Source organism: Protopterus annectens, chromosome 12.part0 (genome assembly GCF_019279795.1).
Source record: "Protopterus annectens isolate FY-2018-M chromosome 12.part0, PAN1.0, whole genome shotgun sequence".
Classification (NCBI taxonomy): Eukaryota; Metazoa; Chordata; order Ceratodontiformes; family Protopteridae; genus Protopterus; species Protopterus annectens.
In genome coordinates, this window is record NC_056746.1 from 101,497,754 (window position 1) to 101,521,831 (window position 24,078).

The 24,078-nt window shown below is 41.6% G+C and overlaps 1 protein-coding gene across 1 annotated transcript in view; it reads left to right on the forward strand.

Moving 5' to 3' along the window:
* Positions 1-24,078, forward strand: part of EIF3B (eukaryotic translation initiation factor 3 subunit B) — a gene marked incomplete in the record, with an annotated part of 704,366 nt that overhangs the window by 155,360 nt on the left and 524,928 nt on the right. Inside the window, 1 exon segment of the mRNA XM_044089128.1 lies at positions 19,541-19,669. Within this exon segment, the coding sequence (XP_043945063.1) occupies positions 19,541-19,669 (129 nt within the window).

Below are 24,078 nucleotides of genomic sequence, written 5' to 3' on the forward strand. Positions count from 1 at the left end.
GCGATTTCAAAGCAGACCATTTCAAAGTGGATAGGACACTGTATCCATTTCTGCTACACACAGCATAGAAAAACTGTACCTAGTAACATTAGGCCACATTCCACCAGGGCAGCAGCCACTTCAACTGCCTACCTTAGAGGAGTACCTACCAAAGATATCCTGGAAGCTGCAACTTGGAGTTCAGTACACACCTTTACCAAGCATTATCACTTGCCTCTTTAGTCTAAATCCAGAGCTGGCTTTGCCACTGCAGTGCTGCAGGGCCTCCTAGCCACCTCAAATCCTCTATAGAACCAGCCACCCTACTTCAGCTTTGAGATTCAACCCAAGTGTAATTGACTGCAGCAGTGAAACATGATGAACACAGTACAGTTTTGTACCTACCATAAATGTAGATGTTGAGTGTATTCACTGCTGCAGTCCAGGTTACCCTCCCTCCAACCCCTCTTTCTTAGCTGGGACTTATCTATACCTTTCTACCCTATACTACCTATGTGGCGTATTTGCTGGTAACTGAAGGTTTTGGTTTTACTTTTTATGTATGTTTTATTAGCAATATGTATTGCCTACCTATTTGGGGGCAGCTGACATCTGGGGCAAGAAAAAAACAAAGAAAATGACTTTGGAACTCTGGCTGACTGTGGGGCCGCCTGACGGCAGGATAACCCAAGTGTAATGACTGTAGCAGTGAATGCACTCTAACATCTACATTTATGGTAGGTACAGAACTGTACTTTAATAACCTAGCACAAGTGGGTACTAAACATCGTATCACAGGGATACAGATTCCATTTCCACACTCTGCCATTGGCAGATGGTTGGCCAGATCTGCCAAAAAATAAATGGGCAGAGGCACAGAAACAGGTTATGTCCCTCATGGATATGGGGGCCATTCAGGCAGTACCAGAACAGGAAAAAGGACAAGATTTTTACTCAAGACTGTTCTTGGTACCCAGAAAGGACAAGGCCTGGCTGCCAATACTGGATTTGTCAATTTTGAACACGTACCTGGACATTCCAAAGTTCAAAATGCTGACTTTGCAGCAGCTTCTGCCAATGCTGGGCAAGAATGCTTGGCTGGTGACTTTAGACCTAAAAGAGGCATACCGGCATGTCCCAATAAGACAATCATGCAGAAGATACCTCTGATTCAAGGCTGGCTTAATGCATTACCAATTCTCTGCACTGCCCTTTGGCTTATCTACTGCGCCCAGGGTCTTTACAAAGTGCCTGGCACCAATAATTGCATTTTGCAGACAAAGAAGTATACAAATGTATCATTACTTGGACGACTGTCTCATTCAAGCAGAGAACAAGGACACTCTTCTTCGACACCTGGCATTTGTGAAAAGGCCTCTAACATGCCTAGGGAACACAGTAAACTAAAAGAAATTACAACTGGTACCCTCTCAAAAGCTAACATTACTGGGTGCAAGCTTGAATACAACTGCCCAGATGGCTTACCTCATGCCAGACAAGCAAAGGCAACTGACTGCTTACTTCAAACTGATGGCAACAAAAACCCAGTCTTCTGCAAGACAAATTCTGCAAGCTCTGGGCTTCATGGCATCCTGCATACTACTGATTCCATATGCAAGACTTCATATGAGGAAACTTCAATGGTACCCAACAAGTTTATGGAGTCAACGTTCTCAGTCTGGAAACAATGATTCCTCTCATTCCCTGCCTGCAACAGGAGTTTCTGTGGTGGGCAAAGGCATGTCACCAAAACATGGGACAGCTATTCACTCTACCCCCTGCCAACCAAACCATGACAACAGACGCATCAGATTATTCCTGGGGGGCCCACATGCCAGGAAGATGCATTCAGGGCATATGGTCACCAAAACAAATGCATCTGCATATCAACCAGAAAGAGATGCTAGCTGTTCAAAATGCCCCAACAGCCTTCAAGGACTTGCTTCATCCAGGACAACTACTGATAAAGACAGACAACACCACGGTCATGTGGTATATAAACAAGCAAGGGGGCACACACTCTTACCCCCTCTGCAGATTAGCCATGGCACTGTGGAACACAGCTTTGACCTACCAAATACATCTTCAAGCTCAATTCCTGCCAGGAAAAAAAAACACTCTGGCAGATGATTTAAGCAGAAACCTTATGGGCCCTCATCAGTTTACGCCTTTCCTCCTCTGCCTCTTCTCCCTAAGGTCCTCCTAAAAGTCAGACGAGGGAAACCAAAGATGATACTAATTGCCCCTGACTGGCCCCCAATCCTAAGGAACTTGTCTCAATACCCAGCTTGGACCTTGCGTCAAAGACAGCAACTACTGTCCCAGCAAAACAGTCAGATCCTGCACAGTCAACTACAAACTCTGAACCTGGCAGCATGGCTGATCATGTAGTCATACAAACAACAGCTCTCGGTAAAGCTGTGATGGATGTCATTTTGTAAGCCAGAAGGCCTAGTACTAGAACATCTTATGCTGACAAATGGAAGAGATTCTGTGCTTGGAATCAACCACAAGGAACTGATACAGCTGAACCAAATATCCCTCAGATATTGCAGTACTTAACTGAGATGCTTGACAAAGGCCCATCTTTCTCCTCAATTAAAATCCATGCCTCTGCCTTTTTGGCTCATTACAACAGAGCCACCAATCTTTTCTCATCCTTTACTAAATCAGTATCTTAGATGAGGCAAAAATTTAAGGCCTCCTAGAAGATCACCATTGCCTGCATGGGACCTCAATTATGTGTTGGAAAAGCTCACCCTGCCTCCATTTGAACCAGCTGCTACCCGCTGATATACAGTTCTTATCATGGAAACGGCTCTGCTTCTAGCAATTACTTCAGCAAGAAGAGTTTGAGCTACAGGCCCTCATTGCTATAGAGCCTTTTATCATATTTTTCCCAGACAGTGCATCTCTGAGGACAAATCCTACTTTTATACCTAAGGTGGTTTCCGTGTGGCTCTTAACCAAACAATTAATCTGTCAACCTTTTATCCAAATCCGCAGAATAAAGGGGAGGGAATTCTGCATTCCTTGAATGTACAGAGACGGCCAAGATTCTACTTAAGCAGGACTAAAGCTCTAAGAAAAAACTGAGCAATTACTAGTGGCATATGCTGCAGGATCAGAGGGCAAGGCTTTTTCAAAGCAGACAATTTTGAAGTGGATAAGCCACTGCATCCGTTTTTGCTACTTAAATCATGGAAAACCTGTGCCCAAGGGCATTAGATCTCATTCCACCAGAGCGGCAGCTACTTCAGCAGCCTTTCTAAGGGGAGTACCAACCAAAGGCATTCTAGAGGCTGCTACTTGGAGTTCTGTTCACACTTTTACAGAGCATTATCATTTGCCTCTCTACTCTAAGTCCAGGGCAGCCTTTGCTACTGCAATTCTGCAGGGCCTTATAGCCGCACCTAATGCTGTTTAGCTCCAGCCTCCCAACCATAGCTTTGGGATTTTACCGACGTGTAATGACTGCAACAGTGAAACACGAAGAACATAGTACAGTTGCGTACACTTATCATAAATGTAGATGTTCGAGTGTTTTCACTGTTGCAGTTCAGGTTAACCTCCCACCATCCCCGTCATTCTCGAGTTTAGCATGTGCATATATATATATATATATATATATCTTTGTTTTTTGCTGGCACCTGATATCAGGGGCAAAAGAAACTAAAGAAAATGGCGTTGGCTGCATGTTTTATACCCCTGACGTCATGGAAGAGGAGACTGCAACCAACGCAGGACCCAATACTTTGGAATTCAGGCAGACTGAGGGCAGCCTACCAGCAGATTACCCAAATGTAATGACTGCAACAGTGAATGCACTCTAACATCTACATTTATGGTAAGTGTACACAACTGTACTTTCCTCCAAGTACGCCATGAACAGGTCCGCATAAATAGGGGCAAAAGAAGCCCCCATAGCAGTACCTTGAATCTGCCAGAAACACTTATTTTTGAAATAGAAGACATTGTAGGTGAGTACCAATTCAGCCATACAAACCAAGAGAGTGTTAAAACCTGGTTTGTACATATTCGCCCGATCCAGCCAATATTGCAAAACAACAAGTCCTGCCCAGTGGGGGATACTGGTGTACATGGAGGTGACATCCAAAGTACGTAAGAGCCAGTTTGGTTGTAATTACATATCTGATATAATGGCAAGAAACTGGGTGGTGTCCTGTATCCTCGCCCGTATCATTGCCCGTATCATTGATAACAAAGGTTTGAGATATTGTGAGAGAAATTCCGACAAGGGCTCAGTCAAGGACCCTCTGCCAGAAACAATTGGTCGGCCAGGTGGTCTATTGGGATCCTTGTGGATCTTAGGCAAGAAATAAATATATTGTTTTTTAGGGTGATTAACCTTAAGATAACTGGTATCATGAGTAATGATACCCTCCTCTTCTGCTAGATCCAAAAATTTATCAATATCTTGTTTGAACTTGCTAGTTGGATTAGTAGACATTTCCTTGTAATGATATTTGTTAAATAATTGTCGCTCTGCCTCTGCTTCATAATCTTCCCAATTCTGAACCACCACTGCCCCACCGTTATCTGCTGACAAAATGGTAATCTCACGATTCTTAATAAGATCTTCCACACATGATTGTTCCTGTTTATTAATATCCTAGATCATATTATACTTGCTCAAATGCAGATGTAAATCCTTAATCTAATTTTGAAAAAACTGTACAATGGGTGACACTGGTGGCTTGAATTGTGAACATCTGAAACGAAAAGGTGCAAGGCCAGATGGATCCCCCTTTTCCCCTTCCAAGTTATGAAAGAACAATCCTAAATTAAGAATACGACAAAAATTAACAACATCTTGTGCAAAATTATGCTCTTGAACACAAAAACCTGGCACAAAACCCAAACCTTTATTTAAAACTTGAAGTTGTTTCTCATTAAGTGTAACAGAAGATGTCCTTCAAGGATGCATCTGCAGTCCTAACATATGGGTTGTCCTGCCTCAGGCAGCCCTTCGGTCGGCCGGATTCCAAAGTCTGGGTCTGGCCTCGGCTGATGTCGCACTTCACCCGACGTCATAGCTGCTGTTTATTGGGTATAAAGGCATCAGCCGACGCCATTTTCCTCAGTCTTTCTTGCCGTGGTGCCAAGCAGAAGCTGTTCGCAAGTGCCGGTCGGTCAGATCCAGAGATTTCTACCACCAAGACTTCTAAAAGCTGGTACCCGCTGGGGACTCTTTCTTGCCTCAGCCGATGTCAGACAAAGTAAATAATTGTTTAACTTGTGGGAAACAAATACCTCATAAGGATTTCCACTCTTACTGCCTTCCTTGCTTAGGCCCAGACCACGACGTATCAGCTTGTCTAGCCTGTGCTTCCTTCAACCGACGGACACTTAGATGTCAGTCGGAGTTTGCAGAGGAGTTTTTTGGTCCCGCTTTTGCATACAAAATGCCGTCGGAGACTCCGACTACTCAGTTAGCTGAAAAGCGCAAGGAAAAGGACCGACATTCGCGGCCTGCGGTTTCGGCTGAAACCACGGTTAGGCCAACCGAGAGTGTCTCGGTTTCGGCTGAAACTGAGTCCCCGGTTCTTCGGCCCGAAAGCATGCCTCCAATAGCCGAGGCCTCACAGAGCATGGCTGAATCTGCTACTGAATTTACTGCTACAGAAGCAGGCACCCAGGATTTGTCAGACACTATTCCTTTAGACATATCTACCCCTGCACGTGGGGCTGCTAGACCCCCTGCTTCTATATCTATCAAGGCTTTTGCCAGGGCTAAAGCAGCTAAATCTTCTAAGGCCTTACCTGCTAAAACTCCCTCACATAGGCCTACCTCTAGTTCCCAAATACTCAGCCTGGCTGAGGATCACATTTCTTTGATCAGGGGATCCCAACCTCACCCAGACAGGGCCTCTCAGCCCCCTTCAGACAAGAGGCCTAGAACTGAACCCCCGGAACCTGTCTCTACAGACTATTCCTCGGATGACTCAGACATTTCAGACCCTCAGGAAGGCCCATATTCTCCTTATGAGGATTCTGATGCAGAAGACTCCATTCCTTCTGCCTCTCCTCCTGAAGAATTTTCCTTTGGGGAAACCTTGCATGCTATGAGGGAACACTTCCAATGGCAGGGCCAGGATTTTTCAGATTCAAGGAAAAGGCTAAGGACTTTTTTACACTTACCACAGCATAGGCCTTTAGCCATTCCTCCAGTACTAACCGTTGTTGATGATGCATATAATGATGCCTGTACTGCCCCTGATTCTCTTCCTCCGGCCCCTGCCAAGCCAGACAGATATTACAGGGTCCCGGACACACACTACCATTTGTATAAGGCTCCTGTTGCAGACCCTGAAACCATTTCACAGGGCCCTAAAGGTGTGGCAGCTGCCTCTGCCAAAAATCCTCTCCCCTCTGAAAGGGAATCTAGAGCATTAGAGAGATGGGGTAAAATGGTTTATACTTCTGCTACTCTTTCGGCCAGGGCCTTGAACTGTCAATTTCACATGATTCAGTACCAGGAATTTTTGAACTGTCAATTTCACATGATTCAGTACCAGGAATTTTTGTTAGACCAGTTAAATAAAAAACTGTCTTCTCCTGAACCTATAGACCGCAAGTCCCTTCAGGATTTGGTACATAACTCTCAGCAGGTCAGTAACCATTTCTTAAAATGTGGCTATGATGCACTGGAGGCTTCCTTTAGATCAGCTATGACTGGAACAGTGATTCAAAGGCATGCCTGGTTAAAAGAACAATCCTTACCAGACCATGTTAAGTCAAAACTCCTAGATGCCCCCATGGAGAAACAAAGTTTGTTTGGCTCCCCTGCACAGGAGGTTCTAAAGAAGGTGGAAGAAAAAGCAAAATCTGTCCAAACAGTCAAGGATTTCTTACAGGTCCAACCTCCGAGGTTTAGCAGAAATTGGCCTTCGAAGAATCGGTCCTTTCCAGACAACTCCAGAGCGCAGAGAGGCAGAAATAGACGCCCAAGAGGCAGAGGTCAATCTAGGGGTGCCTACAGGGGACGTCAGTGGCAACCTACCAACCAGAGAAGTACTGCCACAGATTCAACTACAACCACTTCCACAGGGCAGACACAATGACTTGGCTCTGGTTCCGCCTACCAGGGAACAACTGGAAGTACCCTTGGGTGGATAGCTAGCCTTATTTTCCGACAATTGGCATTACATTACAGGAGACAAATGGACTTTACAAACAATAGACAAGGGCTACAGGTTTCACTTCCACACTCTACCAAAAAAGAGAGGAATGCCAAACCTACCACCAAGCCAAAAAACAGACGCTCTAAGACAAATCAACAACTTACAAAGAATGAGAGCTATAAAACAGGTACCACCTATGGAACAAGGCCAAGGATTTTACTCCAGGCTTTTCCTTGTACCAAGAAAAGAAAATCAATGGAGACCTATTCTAGACTTGTCCGCACTGAACACATACCTCATTGTTCCAAAATTCAAAATGCTGACCCTCCAGCAGCTTCTTCCCATGCTGGGCAAGGAGTCTTGGCTGGTGACTCTAGATCTCAAGGAGGCATACCTGCACGTCCCTATACGACTAGATTGCAGAAGACACCTCAGATTTCTTGCAGGATCAGAGCATTATCAATTCTCAGCATTGCCTTTTGGCTTATCTACTGCGCCCAGAGTATTCACGAAATGCCTGGCTTCAGTAATTGCTCATTGCAGGCTTCAGGGAATTCAAATTTACCCATACCTGGACGACTGCCTAATACAAGCGGACAACAAGGCAAAATTAACAAAAGATTTGGAAAATGTCATACAACTGTTGCAAGCCTTGGGATACACAGTCAACATGCAAAAGTCAAGACTAGTACCATCCCAAAGGATGACATTCTTGGGTGCAGAACTGGATACATCAACTCAGATGGCTTTTCTCACAGAAGAAAAACAAAAGCAACTACCAGTCTACTAAATGACATTAACAACACAAACTCAGCTTACTGCAAGGAAAGCCCTGCAAGCCCTGGGTTACATGGCATCCTGCATAATATTGATTCCGCATGCCAGGCTGCATATGAGAAAGCTACAATGGTACCTAAGGAATGTATGGTCTCAACACAAGCACAGTCTAGAAGCCCAGATTCCAATAATTCCATGCCTGAAGCAAGAATTCCTGTGGTGGGCTCAGGCCTGTCAGTTGAACAGAGGCTTGCCTTTCCACAAACCTCATCCAAGCCAGACCATCACCACGGACGCCTCAGACCTAGGCTGGGGGGCACACATGGTGGACAAGTGTATACAAGGCCTATGGACCCAAGACCAGCTGAAATCTACACATAAATCTAAAGGAGATGCTGGCAGTGAAACATGCGATCCAGGCATTCAGACCACTCCTTCACCAGGGTCATCTGCTGATAAGGACTGACAATACCACAGTCATGTGGTACATCAACAAACAGGGAGGTACACATTCATATCCTCTATGCCGGATGGCAATGGACCTGTGGAATGTGGCCCTGAATCTCAACATTCAACTTCAGGCCAGATTTGTACCAGGAAAAGAAAATTCTCTAGCAGACACCTTAAGCAGAACTACCACGGATGCTCACGAATGGATGCTGCATCCAGATATCTTCAAAGCCATAACAAAGAAATGGGGACTACCAGAGATAGACCTGTTCGCCTCCCCACACAACCACCAATTGAAGAAATTCTGCACAAGAGCATACCACCCACTTGCTTGGAGGGTGGACTCCCTTTCCTTCAGCTGGAAAACCTGCCAGCATATGCATTTCCACCTCTTCCCTTGATGTACAAAGTTCTACTGAAGATCAGAGAGGATCAGCCAAGGGTAATCCTGATAGCTCCAGACTGGCCGAGCAACATTGGTACCCGCTACTGAGAAGGATGTCTCGGACACACACATGGCCTCTACCTCTATGTCCCTTACTTCTAACACAGGACAACTACAAGATCCTACATCCAAACTTGAAAACACTGCAGCTAGCTGCTTGGAATATTGCATAAAACAAAATAACCCAGGTTTATCTCAGAGGGTTAAGGACATTATCCTGGAGGCACACAGACCCTCCACAAGGAAAACTTATTCAGCCAAGTGGAAAAGATACATCATTTGGAGTGCAGCAAAGGGAGAAAATGTCTCATTGGCAAACATAGCACACATCCTGGAATATTCAGCAGAACTGTTCCACAATGGCCTGTCTTACTCTTCCATTAAGATTCATGCATCAGCAATTTCAGCAGAATACAACATGGATCCTCCTGTCTTCTCGCATCCTCTACTCAGGCAGTTCTTGAGAGGAATCAAAAATGTAAAACCTCCAAGGAAACCACTTTTACCTACATGGGATCTCAACTTTGTACTGGAAAAGTTAACACTTCCCCCTTTTGAACCAGCAGCAACAGCAGAATTACAGTTCTTGTCTTGGAAAACTGCTTTCCTGCTAGCAATCACTTCAGCAAGAAGGGTATCTGAGTTACAGGCATTAATGGCAGTACAACCCTTCCTTATCTTCCATCAGGATAGAGTTTCTCTGAGAACTAACCCTACCTTTATGCCAAAAGTGGTCTCCAGAGTATCATTGAACCAAGCGATTCATTTACCTACATTCTTCCCCAACCCACAGAACAGGGGGGAAAGACTGCTACATACCTTGGATGTGCACAGACAATTACGCTACTATCTGGACAGAACTAAGACCAGCAGAAAAACTGACCAGCTTCTGGTCGCATATGCAACAGGAATGCAAGGAAAGGCAATTTCAAAACAGACGATCTCAAAATGGATAGGAAATTGCATTCGATTTTGCTACTCTTTCCATGGAAAGACAACTCCTGAAAATATCAGGCCTCACTCCACAAGAGCTACAGCCACCACTACAGCTTTCCTACGAGGAGTGGCTACCAAAGACATTTTAGAAGCTGCTACTTGGAGCTCCGTGCATACATTTGCCAAGCATTACAATCTTCCTTTATACTCTAGATCCCGAGCAGGTTTTGCAACTGCTGTTTTGCAAGGGATCTTAACTACACCATCTTTATCTTAGTGCCTCCTCCCCCAGTTTGGCTATGGTATTCTACCCATATGTTATGACTGCAGATGCATCCTTGAAGGACATAGTACAGTTTTGTACCTACCATAAATGTAGATGTCCGATAGGTATGCATCTGCAGTCAGGATTACCCACCCTCCTTCCCCTCTGTGGTACCCCTAGGGTATTTACCCCTCTTTTAGCTAGCTGGGGGAATCTATTATGGTGTATTTGTTTGTATATATGTACATATATTTTTTTTATATTGTTTGCTCTCTACTGTTTGGAATTATTTGCATTTATCCAAATTTAGCCTTCCTAGAGGGCACCTGGCATCTGGGGCAAGAAACACTGAGGAAAATGGCGTCGGCTTATGCCTTTATACCCAATAAACAGCAGCTATGACGTCGGGTGAAGTGCGACATCAGCCGAGGCCAGACCCAGACTTTGGAATCCGGCCGACCAAAGGGCTGCCTGAGGCAGGACAACCCATATGTTAGGACTGCAGATGCATACCTATCGGACATCTACATTTATGGTAGGTACAAAACTGTACTATATGTTATGTACATTATTCACCTCAGTATTCAAATTTTGGTCATATTCTGAAGAATCACCCCAAGATCCATGATATTTTTTGTGTTTCCTACCCCCTCATCTCTGAGATCTATGCCTAAAGGGATCCCCCCCTGAAAACTATGCTCCAAATTGTTCCTCTTGGGAACTGGCGAGACTCTGGTGTGGCCATCCTCCCAATCTATATTTGATGATGATTCATCACCAGATGTAGCAGACTCCCTATCTTTTTTCTTCAAAATAGACTTAGGTCGAGAAACCCTAGGTTTCTTGGGAGTTTGGACAGGTGTGATGAATTTAACCCTGGGACGCACCACAAAAGGCTGTCATAATCCCCCACATCGCCGAGTAAACTTCTTGATTTTTCTTTCCTTTAACCCAGAATCCAATTCCGACAAATCCTTACCAAGATTGTCAGTACAAGTATTGTAACATGGGAGTGATAAAAACTCCTCAAATCCTTTACTTGCACTTTAAAACCTGAGTGGTTTGTTCCTCCGCCTTCCTCTCATAATGATTAGTCAATATGTTCACAAAAGTCATGGAGGCCTGTTGTTGTGCCTCAGACCATTGGGCCAAAAGACACTCATCTGGTTCAGCAACCATAGGTTGCAACCTTATTCTTAATCCCCTAGGGGCAATTTTACTCCGCTGATATGCCCTAAACAGCCTGAGATGCCAAACATTCTTCCTAAGTGTAATAAGATTTTTGGTCAACTTCATAAAAGCTGATCTACAATCCTGAGTGGGGTCCTGAGCCTATGTTAACATTACGTGACCCCAGGCCAAAAATATCCAAATCCTCAGAGTCCGATGAAAGACCCTTAAGAGTTGCCAAATCCATCACTGACCAAAAAAAAAACAGTATAGCGAATATAATACCGCTGTCCATAATAGTCAAATTGGAGTATCGTTTCCTAAACTTTCATATACTGCAGATGCCCTAAATATCCCAAACTCAATATAATTCTCTTCACAAATGTAAGGCATCAGAAAATGGCTAACCATATACTACTACATTCATCCATATATTACAATCATTTTTTTACTGTTTTTTTTTTTATTGGTTTCTTAATAAAATATTGCTTGAATTATCACTGACACTGAGCAACCAGGCACCCTGTTTTGGGGTTGATACATATTGGCTATTATTGTACCCATGTTGGCCTTTTTCTGATGCCTTATATTTGTGAAGAGAATTATATATTGAGTTTGGGATATTTAGGGCATCTGCAGTTTATGAAAGTTTAGGAAACGATACTCCAATCTGACTATTATGGACAGCGGTTTTATATTCGCTATATTGTTTTTTTTTTTTTTTTTGGTCCGTGATGGATTTGGCAACTCTTAAGGGTCTTTCATCGGACTCTGGGGATTTGGGTATTTTTGGCCTGGGGAAACGTAATGTTAACATAGGCTCAGGACCCCACTCAGGATTGTAGATCAGCTTTTATGAAGTTGACCAAAAATCTTATTACACTTGGGAAGAATGTTTGGCATCTCAGGCTGTTTAGGGCATATCAGCGGAGTAAAATTGCCCCTAGGGGATTAAGAATAAGGTTGCAACCTATGGTTGCTGAACCAGATGAGTGTCTTTTGGCCCAATGGTCTGAGGCACAACAACAGGCCTCCATGACTTTTGTGAACATATTTGACTAATCATTATGAGAGGAAGGTGGAGGAACAAACCACTCTGGTTTTAAGTGCAAGTAAAGGATTTGAGGAGTTTTTATCACTCCCATGTTACAATACTTGTATTGACAAACTTGGTAAGGATTTGTCGGAATTGGATTCTGGGTTAAAGGAAAGAAAAATCGAGAAGTTTACTCGGCGATGTGGGCGATTATGACAGAGGTAAGCCTTTTGAGGTGCGTCCCAGGGTTAAATTCATCACACCTGTCCAAACTCCCAAGAAACCTAGGGTTTCTCGACCCAAGTCTATTTTGAAGAAAAGAGATAGGGAGTCTGCTACATCTGGTGATGAATCATCATCAAATATAGATTAGGAGGATGGCCACACCAGAGTCTCGCCAGTTCCTAAGAGGAGCAATTTGGAGCATAGTTTGACGGGGGGGGGTCCCTTTAGGCACAGATCTCAGAGACGAGGGGGTAGGAAACACAAGAAATATCATGGATCTTGGGGTGATTCTTCAGAATAGGACCAAAATTTTAATACTGAGGTGAATAATGTACATAACATATTTTCTGTTACACTTAATGAGCAACAACTTCAAGTTCTAAATAAAAGGTTTGGGTTTTGTGCTAGGTTTTTGTGTTCAAGAGTATCATTTTGCACAAGATGTTTTAATTTTTGTCGTATTCATAATTTGATTGTCCTTTCATAACTTGGAAGGGGAAAAGATGAATCTAATCTGGCCTTGCACCTTTTCATTTCAGATCTTCACAGTTCAAGTCACCAGTGTCACCCATTGTACAGTCTCTTCAAAATGAGATTCTTAAGGATTTACATCTGCATTTGAGAAAGTATAATATGATCAAGGATAATATTAATAAACAGGAAAAATCATGTGTGGAAGAGCTTTTATTAAGAATCGTGAGATTACCATTTTGTCGGCAGATAACGGTGGGGCAGTGGTGGTTCAGAATTGGGTAGATTATGAAGCAGAGCGACAATTATTTAACAAATATCATTACAAGGAAATGTCTATTGATCCCACTAGCAAGTTCAAACAAGATAGTGATACATTTTTGGATCTAGCAGAAGAGGAGTGTATCCTTACTCATGATACCTGTTATCATCTTAAGGTTAATCACCCTAAAAAAACAATATATTTCTTGCCTAAGATCCACAAGGATCCCAATAGACTGACTGGCCGACCAATTGTTTCTGGCAGAGGCTCCTTGACTGAGCCCTTGTCGAAATTTCTCACACCATATCTCAAACCTTTGCTAGCAATGATACGGGCGAGGATACAGGACACCACCCAATTTCTTGTCATTATATCAGATATGCAATTAGAACCAAACTGGCTCTTATGTACTTTGGATGTCATCTCCTTGTACACCAGTATCCCCCATTGGGCAGGACTTGTTGCTTTGCAATATTGGCTGGATCGGGTGAATATGTACAAACCAGGTTTTAACACTCTTGGTTTGTATGGCTGAATTGGTACTCAGCCACAATGTCTTCTATTTCAAAGATAAGTGTTTCTGGCAGATTCAAGGTACTGCTATGAGGGCTTCTTTTGCCCCTATTTATGCAGACCTGTTCATGGCGTACGTGGAGGAACAACTGATTTATGACATCAATCATAATATCTACATGAATGAATTAGATATTTGGAGGAGATATCTTGATGACGGTTGGTGTGGAGAGCAGATGAGGAATTTTTGTTTGAATTCTTGGAGTATCTGAATTGCAACAAGTGGGGTGTGGAATTTAAGTTAACTTACAGTAAGTCGGAGATCACTTTTCTGGATGTGTCTGTTAGGAGAATGGAATTGGACACTTTGGACAGTTAGGTATTTAGAAAATTTCTTCAGTTCAACACCCTGCTTCATGCTACAAGCTTCCACCCACAACATATCATCAGGAATATCCCCAAATCACAATTTCTCCGTAGCAGGAGAATTTGTTCTGATTCCTCCTATCATCGACAGGAACTAATATCCAGATTTAAGAACAGGGGATATCAAGCGGGTGATATTACTAGGGCCAGTCGGTTTGCTTATCAACAAGATAGGTCACAGTTGTTGTTATATCATGCTAAGGGTACAGATAAATCTCAGGAGCCTAGATTGATCACTACGTATGGTAGAAACACCAGGAGTTTTATGAACATCAGTCAAAGACATTGGCATTTATTAAAGTCAGATGATACATTAAACTATTATATCAAGGATTGGTGTTCTTATTCCTTTCGGAAGGGGCGGTCATTGGGATCCTTATTTAGTCATTATAAAAGGGTATATAACCATCTTCCCAATTCAACCGTACAAACAACAATAACTGGACAATTTACATTGGGTTTCTATCCATGCGGCCATTGCTCATATTGCCCGAGGGTGCTAAAGTCAGACAGTTTCACTTCTCACAATTCTCCACATGTTTATAATGTTTCATTTTTTGCCAATTGCAGTACCAGTTGGGTTATTTATTTAGCCCAATGCAGCTGTCGGGCATTTTATGTGGAACAAACTTCCCAACCCTTCAAAATAAGGGTCGGTGAACATTTAAGTGACATTAGAAATGAGAAAGGTTTGAGTTCTTTATACAAACATATACATAAACATTCAACAGGGATTTTCAGCTTCATGGTCATTGACCGTATCAGGTTTAGAAATAATGAGGCTCATGTATTACATGAACTATTAACGAACAAAGAAAAATGTGGATAATTAAATTGGGAGCCTTATTTTCACCTGTGTTGAATGACCAATTTTGAAATATTTTGTAATGGATTATCATTTTATATCTATTATGTATTCCTGTATATGCAGATATTTTGTGATATTGAAATATTTTGTTACATTTGTAATATAATTTGTAATATATTTGTTTTTCACTAGAGGGCGCTACCATATTGCATATAAGGGCTTGTGAATGAGTAGTTCATATATACATTTTTGATGTGTGGTTGCTGAGGAAGGCTTTTGCCGAAACCAGTATGACCTCACTGGTCTAACTATTTTTTAGTCTTCATGGAATAAAGTCTTTTTGCAGGAAGGCTAAACGTGGATTTTGGGTGCTGGCTTTTTCTTTTTTGCTATCTTAACCCATCAAAGTTATGTTAATTACTACTGCTTATATGTTAGTATATTTTACTATAAAATGGCTGGGCCTGCCATGCTAGTGTGATCGTTTTATTGCTTTGTTGTCTGGTTCCCAGTATGCATTTCAAGTCTCCTTTATACGAGACATACTAGATATAAAGAAGTGGTTTTGTTTTTAACTTCAGTGTAAAAAGAGTGTGCCGCTGGTATTTCAGATAGCTTCCGGAACCAGACTACATTTCGCTTTTTGCCTGAAATGCTCTGATTTGCATTGTTCTTAGAGCTCTGTTCTGGATATGACTAGAATTACTGACGTGTACTGATTGCTGTTGTCATATTTACCTTGTATATGATTGACAGATACCCAAATTGTATAATTAAATTCTCAGTATGTCAACAGAGGTCCTATATGAGTTGTTTGGCACACACACCCCACAACACCATTTTCGACAGTTACCCTTTCATTTGTTATCAGGTAATTTATAAAAACTAGGTAGTGGTAGCAATTCATGATAAGGTGGTAGGACACTTTTTCCCCCAAATTCATGTTCCGTTTTTTCATTGGTTTTACTGTGTGCCTCTTGTAAGTACATTTTGTCACTGGTTTTACTGTGTGCATCTTGTAAGTACGTTTTGTCATTGGTTTTACTTTGTGCATCTTGTAAGTACGTTTTGTCATTGGATTTACTGTGTGCCTCTTGTAAGTACGCTTTGTCATTGGTTTTACTGTGTGCATCTTGTAAGTACGTTTTGTCATTGGTTTTACTTTGTGCATCTTGTAAGTACGTTTTGTCATTGGATTTACTGTGTGCCTCTTGTAAGTACGCTTTGTCATTGGTTTTACTGTGTGCATCTTGTAAGTACGTTTTGTCATTGGTTTTACTGTGTGCATCTTGTAAGTACGTTTTGTCATTGGTTTTACTGTGTGCATCTTGTAAGTACGTTTTGTCATTGGTTTTACTGTGTGCCTCTTGTAAGTACGCTTTGTCATTGGTTTTACTGTGTGCCTCTTGTAAGCAGAAGGAAAATGCAGTTTGAATTCTGCACTCCCTTTCTTTCCCTTCTGTAATGCCAGCTGACACAGCAAGGTGGATGAGACATCAAACCGAGGTTCCATCTGCTTCATTTGGTAGGTTAGTGTAAAAGATCCCATGGCATCTATTGAAAAATTAGGGAAAAATTCCCAGATGCCCTGGACAAATTTCCCTTTGAAGTAGAAATGCCATCTCAGGTCTCCCATGAAGAGAGGCAGCCAGCCTAATAGGACTAGCCCAGTCAGCAAAGGGTAAATAAAGATAAATAAAAAGCTAAGCTAGAAGGATAAATGAATTTTATGATTTATATGATATGATTTTATTAATGTTATCTATGTTTAACTTTGCAAATAATGTTATGTTTTGTAAAGTGTTTTATAATAAGTTAATGCTGGTATTGCTTATGACTATAATCTGCTTGAAACTAGCATTTACTAAATGTTCAATGTGAATTATTCTCTTGGAGCTTTTCCTGCTGGGCCTTCGCTGAAAATGGACATGTATCCAGTCGGACTATCCTGGTCAACAAATGTAAAATAAATAAATAAATGATGTGCATTTGTTCTCAGTATAAAATTAACATTGGGTAAGTCTTCTAGCTATACGTTCTTAATCTAACTGCCCGTGTCCGCTGATGTCAGTGACATGGGACTACTGGACACTGAAAAGATGAATGCTGATCAGAATAGTTAGCATAAAAAATATTTTTGTAAAACTACTTTTCCACTGCACTTTTTTCTTTAGTTTACAGAAATGTATGTCATTTGTAGTAGGTCAGTATTAGAAATTCATTGCATCACAACTGCAACTTGTAAAGGTAATTAGTGTACATTAACTTCAAGAACACATCTGTTGAGCATTCCAGGACAGTCTAAAAACACCTTTTTATGAATATTCATTGCTAGTGTGCCTTTATTTCAGTTTTTGTGTGACTAGATTGAGAGTGTAAGCAGGGTTAGCCACTGTCCAGTGCAAGAGGATGCTAAAGTAAATTCTTCCCTAATGTCTTGGTGCATTATGTTTTCCTACTTGTGTTATATTGCTGCAGTTTGTTGCACTGTAGTACTCTTCATCAAAATCGGAACATAATCCTTGAGCATAAATAATTAGTAGCGATTCTCAGTGATGTGTGTAAGACTAAAGCTGTTAGATTTACAGGGCCGATTATCTCTAATACTTTGATCACTGTACAAAGATGAGATCAGCTACCTGCGCAGGTACTGTTCTCTTGTATAAAGCAGTGGCAGTAGGGAAAAGCTTCATCCTTGAGGATTGCCAATGTAACGCTGTAGGCAATGCCTAATAGGGGAAGGTATATATGTCCTTGTGCCTGTGTTAAATCATGCAGGTGGGGACAAAGTCCTCTGCCAAAGCACATGAGAGGTTAAGCTTAAAGTCATTGAACTTTCCTTTCCTTTGACTTCAAGGCAAGGAAATGAATAATAGAGGTTGGTTTCTGGTAACAAAACTATATTGGAACTGTATTGTAGGAAAAAGAAACCTTAGGGATGAGTTAGTAGATGAGGGTGAACTTTTCTTTCATTGTAACTTGCTGTGATATCACTGCTGCCATAGATGGAGCATTTTACTTTGCCCCATCCTTTGATCAACATCCGAAAAGGAATAAGTAAACTATAAACTGGAACTCCATCTGCAGTGCTGTAATCGCTCGCTCTTGTAGGGCATTGTCCCTTGACACCTGCAGTGCTGTAATCGCTCGCTCCTGTAGGGCATTGTCCCTTGACACCTGCAGTGCTGTAATCGCTCGCTCCTGTAGGGCATTGTCCCTTGACACCTGCAGTGCTGTAATCGCTCGCTCCTGTAGGGCATTGTCCCTTGACACCTGCAGTGCTGTAATCGCTCGCTCCTGTAGGGCATTTTTCCCTTGACATCTGCAGTGCTGTAATCGCTCGCTCCTGTAGGGCATTGTCCCTTGACATCTGCAGTGCTGTAATCACTCGCTCCTGTAGGGCATTGTCCCTTGACATCTGCAGTGCTGTAATCGCTCGCTCCTGTAGGGCATTTTTCCCTTGACACCTGCAATCTGTAGGTCTTGCTTTGACATTCTGTAATGGGCAGCACGTGTGTACTGTCTTGCATTTCACTTTTTAAACTCAAGTCCCTACATTTGAGGTGTGTCCCTTTTCACCCCCTGATCTCTGCATCTGGGCTAAGGGTGGATAAATACACCCCAATGTTCTCCATTCTTTTCCAGCTGCTCACACTCAACTGCAGTTCATCTTGTGGAAAATTTCTCTGAGTTTGATACACATGAATCAAAGGCTGTCATGGGTGTTACTGCAGCTCCCGTATAATGATTCTGGCATGTCCCCAGTACTGACGCTTAGTATTTGCCGTTGTAGACCCTTAAAACTTCACAACTTGATGCACCAACAGGAGAATTGATTCCAGTGGGAAGACATCCGGAGGGGTTCACTGAAGGATTTCCAAGAGACTGGGTCATTTAACATTTAGTTAACTTACTGCATGGAAGATGCTTTGATGCCTTCACACTTTTCATTGATTTCCAAGTTGTGAAATTAACTGTACAAGATGTTGCACTACCTGGATTCAACAAAGAGAAATTGGAGGACTTGTAAGAAATGGGATGCCCAAACAAAGGGATACTGTGAAGTCTTACAAGCTAATTCTTTCCCTGGGAGTATAGTACAGTTTTAGAAACTATTCTCCAGCAACACAATGCCAGACTGTACTGTTACATTTTCATGCATTGTGGTGTCTCTCCTTTCTGTACATTACCTCTTATTTTTTCCCATTTTCTCACTCACAAGTTCATGATGCTTAATAGATTCCAGATTTTGTAGAATATGACAGTCAAATATGAGATAAGAATCACAAATAAATTTTACCTGTACATTGTTTGAAGTGATGTCCTTAATTCACCCTGCATTGCAGTATTGTGGCGATTTTAAAAGGTGTATTATTCAGGTAATTACATCTTATGGTTACTATTCAAATTAATGTTTATCATATCTATAGTTATTAAATGTATTTGGATTTTTTTTTTTTTTTTTTGCATTAACCCAACCCCCATCCCAACAGAGAGAGAAACAGATATGAACACACATACACCTACCACTACATTTTGGAATTAAGTTGCCATACTTTGGTGTACATTTGTTGGTAACAGTAAAACTGTTTATGGACCCTGTTGTAATTAAGGTTTATATTCTGTTTCTAGGGTAACCTGCGGTATTGGTTAGAGGATGCTGACTGTCGGGATCAGTTCAGTGTGATATTTGAGTCTGGTGACAGAACGGCCATTTACTGGAATGACATCAAGGAACCTATCCTAATTGAGGAACGAGCAGTAAGTACACATTATCTGCTTTTCTAGGCTCATTATACAGTAGAATTTTAAGAAAAAGAGATAAAGTGGCATATTTCCTAATTAGGGAGATATCGCAAACTGAGCTATTACTGTATCTATAGTTTGGATACCAGACCATGTATACTGGCTAATTGTGTGATGCAACTTTGAAAACACTGTACTGCAGCTTACAAGCAAGGCACACTTAAATGAATCTTCCTCTGCAAACCAGAAATTTAGAATTAGCGGTTAGACTGTGGCTCAGAATTCTGATTTAATTTCCCGGCAGAAAGACTGAACCAGGAGTGGGACATTTTTTTCAGCGTTTTACTACTGGTGGCCACCAGTAATCTGGGGTCATTAACGTAATTGTCCCTGTTCTTTCCTCCGTGGGACATTAGTGATTTTATACGCAAACTGTCATCCATGCAGCCATGGGAAGATTGACAGTAAACCTTACACATGTTGGAGCTGACGTGGGTGATCAGAACAATGATGAGGCTTACGCTTGCTTGCCTGTCCTTGGGAGGAGGGGGTGTGTTCGTGTGCATGCTGTTCTCAGCAGTATTCCTAGTGGAGAATGGAGATCATGCCGAGGTGCTTGTTTGCAAAGGGGGAGGGAAGGGCCTAACTCATCATGTCACAGAGTCGTACATCTTGCTTTGCCAAAGTCCATAACATGTCATCCTCTTGGTTGCAAATGAGCATGCACCAGTGGTCAGGTGGAAAACTCAAACCAACCTTGATGGCTGCCTAAGTGATGGCCTCTTGTCAGCTGTTGCCCTGGTGTTGAATTGACCTGTTTCCCGAAAGAGGGTCTTATGGTCAGCATGCAGTGGAGGCAAAAATAGGGGAGGAGGTAAGTCGTAGATTTATATGAATGTTGTGCAGAAACTGAGGGATTTAACCATGCAACAGGTGAGCAAGGGTGATTGATTTGCTTATGTGGGTGTCCTCCTCAGTAGCTGCGAGTCTCAGGTAAGCCATCTCCTTTTGGTAGGTCCTTAGATTCCAGTGGAGATGCATTGATGGGATGAGATGCATTGATGGGATGTGTACCCTGAGACATGTACTCCCTCTACGCCTAGAGGAGGTGAGCAGGCATGGCACTGTCAATGTTATCACTCCCCTGCTGTCTTCTGTGGTCTATGGGATGCTGATTGAATCTTTTTTTATATAACCTAACAACAGAAAACCTGCAATCTGTCATGTGGTATTTAAAGTTTCAAAATGTTACTTGAAAAAGGTCATTGGTTTCTGTATCTGACATTTCAGTACTTTCAGATATTCTGTACTTCCATTTTTGGTTTTGTGTGACTTTGAGAAAAGGGAGAAGATGGGTCATGTTTCCACCGTTTACCTATTCAAGTTTGTGTAACCTCATGTTTCTGTTTTCCCTGGTATTGTGGAACAGTGGAGTTGGTGTGCATGTTTAAGTATATATAAAAAGATTGAGAAGGAATTTGTCTTGATTGTGTGTGTAATTTTGTTGGGTATATGTTTCAGGAAGTTTTCTTTCTGTAGCATTCTGTCAGGGGGTTTAGTTTTGGCAATTTGTAATGAATCCATATTGAGATGGGTGTGCCTAGGGGGGAGAAGAATGTTTTTCAAGTGTTGTGTGATTGTGAGTATTACTACTATGAAGTGCAGCTTCCTGAAGTTTTAGATGTTTCAGTGCTGACTACATCAGTGAAAATGCATTTAATTATAATGAGTCTGTCTCTTGTCTTACTACAGCAGAGTACTGCTGGATGTAGCGTTGTATTTTTATTATTGTTGCTATTAACTCCAAGCTGCAGTGAGCTTTTTCTGCAGGTAGTAAGTGGGATAGTGAGGCCTGTCCATGAGGACTTTGCTTTGAGGGACAGTTTTCAGCACCAAAATGCCATCGTTTGTAATTCCAAGCCAAGTTCTTCCTAGGAAGTTGGAGAAGTAAGCAATTGTGCCATATTTAAACAGTAAGTGGTCTGCAACATCACAAAACAAGGAAGTTACCAGGGGTGGATAATGCTCTCTAATCTTGCAGAGTCTGAAGAAATACTACCTAGTATGACATCGATATTACCTAATTAGTAGTCCTGTGCATGTTTTTTTTTTATTTTTTTTATTTTTTTACTGCTCCTAATAGGAACATATAACAGTCAAGGAATGAAAAAATACCTTAAACATTTAAAAAAAAAAAAATCATACCAGCTTCATTGCAATACTGAAACCATGCCCACTGGCTGACTGCTGAGTTTATTCTGTCATTTGTAGTGCGTTAATTATTTTTTTTTAGGTTTTGTTGACTTGTAAGCGGCTAAGGACAGTGCTGTGCATACGTAGTGTGTCTACCAGAAGTAAAGCCCTTCTTGACTTCTGTTTTTTGGGATGTAGTGTATCTCTGCAACCTTTTAGTCTGTGAAATTAATGGTCTTTCAACTTTACTGCCTTTATTCTAGGGGCATCGTATCTCAAGTACTGTTTGCTTACTACCACAACACTTTAGATTTCACAAATGTAACCTTTTGCTGCCACTGTGCAAACGCTGTTTTCATAATCCATGCATGTGTGTTTGTGTAGTCCTCTTACAGTTAATGATATTTTAATAAGGCATGTAAATATTTTAGTAAATTACTTCCTGCAATTGGTACTGCGGTGGTGGTGCTGCAGTAGCGTTGTCGCCTCACAGTTAGACATTGCCCGTTCGATTCTCAGAGCGTCTTCTGTGTGGCGACATGCGTGAACGGGCGTTCATTCATTGAAGGTTGTGAGTTGGGCCAGGCAAGCCAGCATGTAAAACTCTACTGCCAATCACCAGAGGTCCGCTGTGGCAACCCCTAACTGGGAAAAGCCGAAAGACACAAACAAACCAACTTCCTGCAGTTGGTGTTACTACTGGGGCAACATTTTGTTTCTAGTCCTTCTCAGAAATTTAGTAAGTGTATTTTAAGAGTGCTCAACCGTTATTGCTGCTTATTTGGAAGTAATATACTCCTTTATTTCTGATGCAAAGCAGTACTGTTAATGGCAAGTATAAAGCTAAGTACATATAAAACTAAGTTCATATTCAAAGTAAACAAAATAGTATTGTGCACAAGGACTTTCAATGTATAAAGAGACTGATGCTTAGAATATCAGTCAGTCTTGAAATCCTGGCTATACTCCTTATGGTTTTCGCCATTCAGAATGACTTCAGTACTTTGTAGTACAACACATTTTCAAGTCTTTCTAGTCTTCTTTCCCCCCCAATCACTCCATAAAGCAAAGCGAGAAATCCCTTGATCACAGAAATCTGTGTTGCAAAGAGCAGTGTGCGAAGCAAGCAAGCATTCTCCACTTTACTCTTCATCCTTAGGGGAAAAAAAAGTGTTTTCAAAAACAAGACCTACAGCCTGTACTTTAATGCCATCCCTCCTCTAAGCTGTCCCCAAACATCACCAACCTTCAGGTGTCACAAATATCCAAACTTGAACCATTTTATAATAAAACAACTAAATTTGCCATAAACTGACAATAGAGCCACACCACTGCCCAGCACTCAGAGAACTGATTAGAACTACCACATCACCTGGCTGTTTCTCACCTAACTACATCGCACAGACTTCACTGTAGGCCAGAAAATTACACAGCACTTAATACAACACTACTCCTCCAAAAGAATTGTACACTCTGAGCGAAGTCGCTAATCACCCATAACCAAGTTATCCGATATTGCAGATGACTGTATTCAAGTAGTGTAGCCAAGCTATGGAACCACGTCCCACTACCACCGAAATCCATTCAGAATGCAAATTTTATTTAAAATACAACTACAACTTCACCTGTCAAATCAGTGGACCTGCTCTTGTACATCTCTGGGATAAATGCCACCGTTATCTTCAGCTTACCATAATGTCAAACAATTCTTAATTCAGAATCGTACACTTCACAACCAGTCTACAAAAGTACTTCAATAGTTTTGGGTATCCCAATTTACATTATTTTGTAATGCTTCTCACCCCCCACTGTACTTCTAATATACACATTATAATAGCAGTATATATAATTGTTTCAGAACCTGCTTCACACCCTACCTCTGAACTACAATTTTAACATTTTTTTGCCATAGTTCCTTCCCTTACCTCTAGTTCATCAAATATCTAAACAGTCATCATATTATCTCTTATTGACAACCTCATTTATACACCCCTTAAAATGCTTACTGTTCAAAAGTCTACTAGTGCATAAGTACCTTTCATATTGTAAATATTTGCCTCTGCGTTCGTGTGAATGTAATGTAAGTAGCAAAATGTTATGTATAATTTGTAATTTATATTATTTAATGTTTTTAAGTAGTCCTTCAGTAATATATGTGAACAGTGTTTCTAAAATGTTTTCTCCCCGAGCCTCTGCTGAAAAGGGGTTTTGGAAAAAATTTTTTTTTTTTT